General features: G+C 28.8%; 1 protein-coding gene across 1 annotated transcript; it reads left to right on the top strand.

Moving 5' to 3' along the window:
• Positions 1-5,101: 5,101 nt before the first annotated feature.
• LOC130819717 (calmodulin-like protein 3) lies at positions 5,102-6,619 on the top strand. Its single transcript, XM_057685337.1, has one exon. The coding sequence runs from the start codon at positions 5,288-5,290 to the stop codon at positions 5,942-5,944; it is 657 nt and encodes a 218-aa protein (XP_057541320.1). The 5' UTR covers positions 5,102-5,287; the 3' UTR covers positions 5,945-6,619.
• Positions 6,620-11,074: the final 4,455 nt, after the last annotated feature.

The following is an 11,074-nucleotide window of genomic DNA, read 5'->3' as shown; positions in this document are numbered from 1 at the left end:
TATATATATATATATATATATATATATATATATATATATATATATATATATATATATATATATATATATATATATATATATATATATATATATATATATATATATATATATATATATATATATATACATATATATATATATATACATATATATATATATATACATATATATATATATATATATATATATATACATATATATATATATATATATATATATATATATATATATATATATTATATATATATATATATATATGTATATATATATATATATATATATATATATATATATATATATATATATATATATATATATATATATTATATATATATATATATATATATATATATATATATATATATATATATATGTATATATATATATATATATATATATATATATATATATATATATATATATATATATATATATATATATATATATATATATATATATATATATATATATATATATATATATATATATATATATATATATATATATATATATATATATATATATATATATATATATATATATATATATATATATATATATATATATATATATATATATACTTGGAACCGGAACCGGAACCGGGCGATTCACCCGTCCCAGCGGTTCTTTGGGACAGGTCAAAAACTAGCCATTGGGGGATTTTTTGTATAAATACACCACACTTTCAATCATTTTCATTCACAATTCATCTCTTCACCTACTCTTTCTACTTAATTACTTAATTACGCAATTATTCTCTTAATTACATATTTAGTCTTTTAATTATTTTTTAATTAAATATTTAATCTTTTAATTATTTATTTATTTCTTAATTCCATTATTATTTCAATATTATCGTGTCTTTCTTTTTCATAAAAGTCTCTAAAAAAGTTACTAAAATGGCAAAATCATTAGGAGGTTTTAGCTCCAAAAGAAAGGCCACTTCAACTCCGTCGGTATCAACAGCACCTTCGGTTAGTAATTATAATTTTGAACCATATTATCCAGTAGGGTACGATCAAGAATTACACGATTATGCAGAAGAAGTGGAAAGAGAAATACAGATTGAAGAAGAAAAAGAACAAGAAGAGGAACCAACGATCCCTATTGGGATACATAGATCTCGATAGTCATCAACGAGATTAAATTAAGAAGAAGAAGAAGAAGAAGAAGAACAACAACAACAAAGACAAGCTTGTGGTAAACGAGTTAATCTCCAAAGTATCAGTTAGTTTTTTAATTTTATTCTTCAAATTGATTAAATTTTAAATTATTATTTATTTATATATTGTGGTATTTGATTATGTCTTTATATTTAAATTTAGATGAAGATGAACCAGTAAGACAATCTTTTTTAGGCAATGCCACCTCATAGTGGTAGAGCTGTTTCACATACGTGGTCGTATTTTACAAAAGAACCAACCGACAATTCGGATGTTTTCTTATGCACTTGTCAAATTTGTGAAAATCAAGGGGTGAAGCCCTTAGTTTCATACAATTTCAGCAGAGGTAAATACTTTTATGTTTTTATGCATACATGATATTTATATTTTGTAAATCAAGAATGTATTAAAAATTCATTTATTGTGTTTTGTGAATACGTGTTAGGTGGTGGTACGGGATCTTTTAACAAACATTTGGCAAAGAAGTATGGAATCACAAAAGAAACTCATGCAGCAAGCGACGACGGGACCACAATTGGAAGCCGACAGTGGGACATTCCCGGCGGAGGTATGCCTTTTAAATATAATCGTAATGATATGATTGATGAATTTTCTAAATATGTAATTTGTGATGAATTTCCATTTAACCATGGTGAAAGTAAGGCATGCGAGTATTACACTAGAAAAACTTTGCAACCACAATAGATTAATCTCTAGGAACACTATTAAACGACGCACAATAAAATTATATGAATCAAAGCGCTATGAATTAGTAGAAATGTTTAAATCTTTTAATGGTAGGGTTAGCATAACAACTGATATTTGGTCTGCTCCCCCACGTTTAGAACCTTATATGTGTTTAACAGCACATTGGATAGATCAAAATTGTATTATTCAAAAAAGAATAATTGCTTTTGAGGTAATGCTCGAAAGACATACAGGTGAAAACATAAAATACAGATTAATAGAGATATGTAAAGAATGGAACTTGTTAGATAAGATATTTTGTTGTTCTACCGATAATGCAACCGCCAACATTAAATGCATCAAACTTTTATATAACGAACGTGCTTTTAGTTTTATCCTTGGTGGTATATTATTATACGTACGTTGTTGTGCTCACATAGTTAACTTATCTTGCCAAGAAGGTATTAGACAACTAAGTGATTTATTAAATCCTGCTAGAGAGATAGTGAAGTGGCTTAGAGTTGGACAGGTAAAGAGAAGATATAAGCAATTATATACTTCCTCCGTTCCATAATACCCGCTACATTTTTTATTTTTGGCAATTTCATATTACTTGCTACATTTCCGTTTTTAGTAATAAAACAATCATTTAAAGTTCTGCTTATCCCAATTTTTATCCTACTCTATACTCTATACTTTATAATAAAATACTATACTATACTCTATAAAGTAACCTAACAACCTATTTTTCCTTTTTCTTTTTCAATTAACAATAATAAAATATTATACTCTATAAAGTAAACAATCAGGTACAGTGTAGGTCAATCACTTTTCTTAATTCCCGTACCCATGCAAATGTAGCAATAATATCAAAACGGAGGATATATAGTTCATAACTTATAAAATTGTTAAAATTTTCACCAAATTAAAGATGTGAATTTTTTTTTCTTTCTCCAAAAGTTGGAGTTTAATATGGTGTTACTCCATGGAAGCAAGCTTATAAAGAAGAAGGAGGATAACCTGTTGAATGTAACGGCTAGTAGTATCATAGAATAGCTGGTTCTTTTTTGAGTGTTCATTCACAAAATTAGAAAATAAAGAAAAAGGTTGAATTATTTAAATTTTACAAAAATTAAGATAATTCACAGATAACAGATAATAAATTAGATTATGCAAAACAATTTTTTCTAAAATAATTGCATTAGGTCGTAATTTCTTAATTAAAAGAGACCAATCACGCGGCAAAGTTGTAAATTGTAATGGATGAAGACAACCAAACCCAAACCGACTGTAATTAAAAAAAGGTTATTGCTTGCAAGATGTAGTTTCACATAAACTTTGCGCGTTCCACTGTCCAACGTTATTCTTGTATTAGATCCGTTATCAACGGTCATCTTCTCTAGCAATAAACTACTCCAGCTTTTTAATTTGTCTCCCACTCTATCCCTCTCACAAATACTGATTATTATTATTATTATCATTATTATTATTATTATTATTATTATTAATTTAAAGTCATAATTACGCAGAAATTAATTATTGATCCTCCACATCTTAGCTAAGTGTTGACCCCACTTAGCTATCTGTAGAATAATTTCACCAAATGAAAGCACAACACCAACCATTATAACAACGCGTTTTCCTTTGATTTATTATAGCAAAGGGTTGAATCATGAATTTGTATTCCGTCATTTGACTGCAACCGCACACTTACAAGAGCCTGGCCTGTTTAATTTAATTAGAACAAATAAGACATATTTTTTTATTCTCCATTCTTTATTAGAATTTATAAAATTTGTTTGGGAAATTTTTTTAAAAAAGATAGGTAATTCTACACACAAATACAAAGAATATTCACTACTAAAAACTACTAATAGTAGGAGTTACTTTTCAAGTTTATAGAGTAACATTTTTTTCTCTTTCTTCAATGTAGAATAACTCATATATGGGCAATAATTGACAATGTATATAAATTGGTTGAAAACTCATGTATAATACTCTGCTATGAAATTGAGCATTTTACAAAATTGGCAAATATATATAATAAATCTATAGAAAAAAATTGAGATTAATAATTTAATATTTTCCTGGTCCGCGAATAATTCAACATTTAGATTATTTCTAATAATCAGACATTTGCTTTTACTCCGCTATGAAAAATCCAATATTTGTCTTAGTTTGTTGGCAACATACTCTATAATTACATATTATTAAAAATATTATTACCTATTATTAGTAATATGATATATTGTGGGAAAATGAATTGAAAATGTTAGATTATTAGAAAATAATTCAAAGGTAGAATTATTTATAACGAATGTGTAATATGTTAGATTATTAATGTCAATTTTTTTTAGATATAATCAAAGTATGAATAATCAAATAAAAATTCATTTAGAATCTATCATGAAATTGTTTAGAACTATTGACCCATCAGATCCGAGATATTTCGATTTAGATATAAAATTTGTAGAGCCAAAAGGTTTGAACTATATAAGTTATCAATAAGATTTCAAACACAAAGGATTCGATATTCTTTAATCATCTTAATTTAAATTGAATTTATATTTTTTATTTACTTTTTTAATATAGTAATAAAAAAAATTTTACATCGTTTCAAGATGAAATGTCAAAAAAAATAATAAAAGTAGTGTTTGGGATAAGGATGTGAGTATAAATCCAAGTCCAATAAAATTAATGAATTTGGATTCAAGTCTAATTAAACCCACTCGAGTAACATCCCTAAATATAAGCATCTAACATTTCTAATAATTCCAATCCAAAATTAGAAATCCCTATATTTCTAAAATAATTTTCATTGCTAAATATTACATATTACATATAAAATAAAACATATGATTATACTCCTGAAATATGATATTGTTTAAACTATAATACTGCAATTTACTAGCATACTATGTTAGCCATTAACAGTTTTAATTCTTAAATAGGAACATAATCATTCTTCATCCTTTGTAAAATAGATGTTTGATTAGAACTTAGAGTTAGAAAAATCTTAATTTTAAAAAATTGTGGTTAACAAAGTACATACTTAAAAATTGTAGTTTATGATTAGTTTTTTAACCAATTTAAAAATATATAAAATTACGTCTACATTACAATGATAATTATAATATTTGTGTTTATCTATGTTATTATTCAAATATCGATTAAAGTTTAAAATTGGTCCTTTATAAATAGCTTCTTAATTTTTCGGTTGTTGTAGTATTTATAAAATGACAACACTATACAGAATATACCGGTATAATTTTTTTTTTTATTGTGATTTTCAATGCCAAATTACATGGCTAAAATAGAATCCTAACCAACACGGACTCCCCACGACATTTATAGGACATCAACCACTGATCTCCGCCTTCCAATGTTTTCTAAACAAACTCATACCCAACATTTCTTGACTTCATCTCCACAAAAAAATGCCAACCATTTCCCTTTCTTTGCCTTCTCTTCTTAACTCTCCCATTTCCTTATATTTCCTCCCCAACACAAACACAAACACCAATCAAAGCATCAATACCTCCGAGAGCTCACCCAAGCCCCCATCATCTCCCTCTTTGTCGTCACCGCCTCAACCATCACAACCACTAAAAACGCCATCCAAGAAGCCAATGGACGTGGTGGAGCTAAGGCGGGTGTTCGACATGTTCGACCAAAACGGAGATGGGAGAATAACAATGGGAGAGCTACGTGGTTCCCTTACTAATATGGGTATCTTCATTCCTGATAAAGATCTCACCACCATGATCAATGGTATTGACATCAATGGTGATGGTTGTGTGGATGGAGATGAGTTTCAAGCCTTATATACTCTCATAATGGAACGAGAAGATGATGAACAAGATGATGAAGAAGATATGAAGGAGGCTTTTAATGTATTTGATAAAAATGGTGATGGGTTCATCTCTGTTGATGAGCTTGGTTCTGTTCTTGGTTCACTTGGACTTCATCAAGGAAGAAATTTAGAGGATTGTAAGCTTATGATTACAAAAGTTGATGTGGATGGAGATGGGATGGTTAGTTTTAAGGAGTTTAAGAAGATGATGAAGAATGGTGGTTTAGCTAATTTGAATTAATGAACTTAATCAGTTAGTTAATTAATTTTTTTTATTCTTTGTTTGTGGGGCCGGGGATGAGAAATGAGGTGTAAATATTGTTGTATCTTTGTTAATTTATTGTCAATTTGGGGTGTTTATTAAATCATGAGCTAGCTCATCGCCTTGCATGTGTCAAGGTTACGGTCGATCAGATCTGTTACGGTTTCTAAGTGTTGTGTTTGGAATCATAAGATGATATATGACGATGAAGGTGTTGATGGTTTGAGAATTGGAGTTAGCTATGGATGATTGTTATAGTAGAGGGAAATTTAATTATCTTCTCTAACTATTATTAGATGGTAATGTAAGGCATGCATGCATAAAGATAAAACGACGACGTTTGCTAGCTCAATTCCTTTGAGATAAAGGATCTTTGAAGAACTTTTTCATTTATTTGAAGCAAACATATATTGCATGAGTTTAAGAGGAAAAAGCTGATTAACAAGCTAAGGTGTTTATTATTCTTTGTATTTACTATTACACTATGAGTTGTATGTCAAACTAGCCATAGGCCCAAGAAGAGATGCATGTGGATAGGAATAATATTAGAAATTGGTTTTGTTCTTTAATACCTTTGATGTTTAGAATTGTTTGACAAGTTTTTTACAAGGAATAACAATTATGTTTCTTCATTAATTTCAACCTTGCCTATTTTATTTGGTCAAATTAACGGTTTAAATACTTTTAGATCTAGACATTAATATTGATTATTGATTGCCATATGCTAGTGTCATCAAACTAAAGCAATTTGAAATGAATTAGAGCATCAATAGTGCTACCAATATCTAGTATTACGCACCATATGTAAAATTGTCAAAAAGAAATTTATCTTTTCACTCATCAATAATCTTATTTATTGATTCTTTTTGATTAATCTCTCTGTAATATTTATGTACTCCCAGCGTATTCGGTGTGTAAGGTGAAGGGTCGAGCTGTGGTAGATAGGGATGGGCTGCGATGTTTCACATCACTGGGTATGCTGGAAGCAATTATGTACATAGCAATATTTGACTATTATCTCATTGTTAAAATATATAACGTATCTTGGGGCATTAATCATCAGCCTAAAAATCCTTCACTTTCTTCTCTACCTTTTATCTCTTGTCACGCTGGCTTCTGATACCATGTTAAGGAACCAACTCAGCCAAAAGTTTAAGCTGATAGTTGAGGTCCTAAGATATGGTATATACTCTAACACGAATAATTTGAAGTTGAGATTATACGCAGCTTATAAGTGAAGGTTTGAATTATTTTCGATAATTCTTCCCGCACAAATATTATAAATATAATTTAATAAAGATTTTGCATATATACATATTTTTATTTTTAATTATTCCTCATTGTTGTAAACAATGATGAAATATCCTTATGAAAAAATGTAAAGAATTTTTATTAATTTAATTTTTGTACAAATTACTTGTAGTCGAATGACAAATAAAAGAAATTCTATGTACGTACTATAAACAAAATTGCAAATATAAAATACAATATATGTGATTTATATGAATTGTATTTGCTATACATGTATGGGAAAAAGTGAATTGAAAAGTAATTCAACATAGTGTTAGCCTCAAAGAAAAGAACACCAAATTAATGAATATCTACCACCCTCGTATCACTACACAAACCATTTGATTGATCAATAGTTCAAAGCAAGGTCTTTTATTCAATCTAATCTTTTGATTTGGAAGGCCTGAACACTAAATTTTGTTGAGAAACTGTACCTATAATATAGTTTTCTCGATGGCTACATTACTCAACCATCTGCAACCTCCTCTAATTTTGCACCTTGGGTACAAGTTAATACTATGTTCATAACTTGATTGCAAAACACTCTTGAGGTGTCAATTAGCTCAACGGGTTTTCCCTAATCCGATAATGTTAAGGACATGTGGGATGATCTCCAATAACGTTTCTCAATTTAAAATGACCCTCGTATTAACGAACTTTTGCAAAAATACTCTTAAAATCCTCATAGGGTTGGTACCCACTCAATTCTCTCATGTACAATCAAATATGTTGATGCAAGACCCTTTTTCATCCTTAAATATGGTATTTTTTTAAAGCCATTACGAAAGAACACAATGTTGCCCTTGTTCGTTCCAATGAATGCAAATTAGAATCAATTGGATTCGTAACTCACAGCTCCTCTCGTAATGGTTCTTAAACCAAAAGTCGTAGTATCTCCACTGGAAATACAAATACTGCTTCTCAAAGTAATTTATTATCTATACAAATTGTTATATAATAAATTTCAGTCGATTATAATATACAAATGTATACATTTTAATTCATCATCGTTTAAGTTTTCATTGTGCTCGTGTTTTATCGTGTAACGATTTTTGCGTTTTATGATTTAAATCGAACAACTAATTAATCAAATAAAAAATAGAATGGAAAATTTGAAAGGGTGGCCGGTTGTGGGAAGCTTTGGAGGAGTTCATAACTTTTGCGTTAACCCTTAACATGGATGTGTGATTATTCCTCCATTTCATTCGAAATTTAGAGTTAAAAGGCAGAAAAAGAGAAAACAATTTAAACGTTGTTTTGGGTGTTTGAGTTTTAATTTAAAGCCTTTGATCCTTAATTTGAAAGTGTTTATGAATTCATAACTCTTTAAATTAAATTTAATTTGTTAGAAGAATTTTCTTCATGCCTTTATTTGATTTAGTTTTCATGATTCATGATTTTTTAGCAAAATTTCAGTTAGTTAGAAGAATTATGTTCATACTTTTAATTGGTGTAGTTTCCATGTTTTCATAATTCTTTAACAAAATTTCAATTTGTTAAGAGAATTATGTATCCATAATTATATTTGATATACATAGAAAACAATTCTATAAGTGTTGTAAACATATTATTTTAAAGTATGTTTATATTTTATTTCATGATTGTATATGATGATGGAAAATTTGTATAGATGTAAGTATGAATAATTTGTTTTATGAAATTATTTATATTCTTGGTTGATTCAATTATTTTGATTAAAGAGTGATAATGTGTGTTGTCATGTTATGATTTATGCATTGTGATTTAAACCTATTGAAATATGGAATGAGATAAAAGGAATTTATGTTTTTTTTTAAAAATTTGGATACAAACTTTTGCCTTGGGAAACGCGCCTCAAGCCTTCGATATTTGGGTGCGTTTTGTTCGTCGTTTCGATTCTGATTAGATTAAAAGCTTAAACGCTAAAATTAATTAAAAATATCAAATAGGCGTTAAAAATTATGAAATTTGGTACCCAAGGTAATTTATGCCTTCCGAACATTGTGGTGAAGTCGAATTTTCTGTTTAGAATTTGAAACTGTCCGAAATAGGTTGTAAAGTTTCTAGTTGTTTTTGAAATTAAGAAACATTGAGTTTTAATAGATTAACTATTTAGTACTATGAAGTATAGTGGTTTTTTGTTGGTATAAAGTGGATTATATGTGTGAACACGTACTAATACGTGATGTATGTGTGCGTGTTCGTGTGTAGGACCTCAATTCATAAGAGGTTAGGTACGCACGTGTGGTGATTAATATTAATTTGATTGTTGTCGTGCTGTCAAGTTACATGCTTAGACCATACTTTTGTAATTTTTAATGTAAAGTAATGTTGTTTTTCATTCTATGTTCTGGTGTTGTATATGACTTAAGATTTAGACACACAAATAATTTGAAAAGAAGCCTAACTTATATTCGAGGATGTTTGTGTTTATCACCCGTATGAGTTGTTACAATGGAATTAGGAACCCCTATGGGATTGAGATTAATATTATTATTTTCGGGCCCATGGCAGTGTAGATCATTACGATCACCACGAGATTATTATTATTATTATTATTATTATTATTATTATTATTATTATTATTATTATTATTATTATTATTATTATTATTATTATTATTATTATTATTATTATTATTATTATTTTCGGGCCCATCGCAGTATGGATCATTAAGGTCACCATGCGGGGGTATGCATACACTTTACCTTGATGATCCCGTTGGGTTATCGGGCAACGTCTTAGTTAGGTGTTGCTTTGAGAGTAGCTCTCTCATGTGTATTCCACTAAACTTTGATAACACTTCGGCGACGAGGTTTTAAACGGGCAACTACATGAGCTGGGGGATTTGATAACACTCTGGCGACGCGAGTCCTGACGGGCAATGACATGAGTTGGTGATTTAAATATGATGATAAGTTGTTAGAGCCTTTGTATGCTAGGATGAACTCATTGCTTGTACGTAATCTATATAATGCACTGTCTGAAATCTCTAACGTGCGCTGGTTTATGTACTTTGGAACGTGCAATGATGTTGTTATTCGACAACTAGCAGGTTGATTGCATGTGGGTTTCGAAGAATGAGAGGTGGACATTAGAACCTGTACTTAAACAATTCGATTCGTTCTATTGGTTATATGAGTTTGCTGAACTTTAATTTGTTTTTCTTCCGCAACAACTTTTACATTATTGACGTTATTTAGTTTCGATGAGGCCAGAAGGTTCTCGAGTGGTAAACTTTTAAGACTTTTGCTGACTTATTTATTATTGTCATTTAATTATTTCTTTGTTACTAGAGCTGTTCAAATGTGACCCGACCCGAAAATATGTTTCTTTTTAAGGTTTATCGAATCGACATTATCCGAACCGAAGTTGCGCCCGATCCGATTTATGACCGAAATTCTTAAAATCGAACCGAACTGCGACCAATTTTTATAATTGACATATAACCGTTAACTGAGATTACCCGAACCTAATAGTGACCAACCCAAATCATGCTCAAAACCTAATAAATTAATACATAAATGGTTTCATATATTTAGAGTTAATAATCAATGATCAATGTTTATTTAACTATTTTTAATCAAATTTGATGAAAAATGATAAAATTTTAATTTTAATTTACAGTCAAACAAGTAAAAGTAACAAAGTAATAATCACTAATTGATTTGCATTTTAACTATTTTGCCTTAATTAAGGGAATCTTATCATCAATCAAAAAATGTCTAACAACTCAATCTGATATTGACTCGATCTATAGTAATTAGTAATATGTAGCCGAATTCTACTGGAAAAAAATACCCGAACTCGATCTGTACCCGGTAAAATCGAACCAATTAT

The sequence above is a fragment of the Amaranthus tricolor genome, chromosome 1, assembly GCF_026212465.1.
Source record: "Amaranthus tricolor cultivar Red isolate AtriRed21 chromosome 1, ASM2621246v1, whole genome shotgun sequence".
Taxonomy (NCBI): domain Eukaryota; kingdom Viridiplantae; phylum Streptophyta; class Magnoliopsida; order Caryophyllales; family Amaranthaceae; genus Amaranthus; species Amaranthus tricolor.
Note: the sequence above shows the minus strand (reverse complement) of the source record. Positions and strands in the feature narration are given on the sequence as shown.

Bases quoted from the DNA above. Each gene is read 5' to 3' on its own strand.
- LOC130819717 (XM_057685337.1), top strand. From the start codon at position 5,288: ATGCCAACCATTTCCCTTTCTTTGCCTTCTCTTCTTAACTCTCCCATT.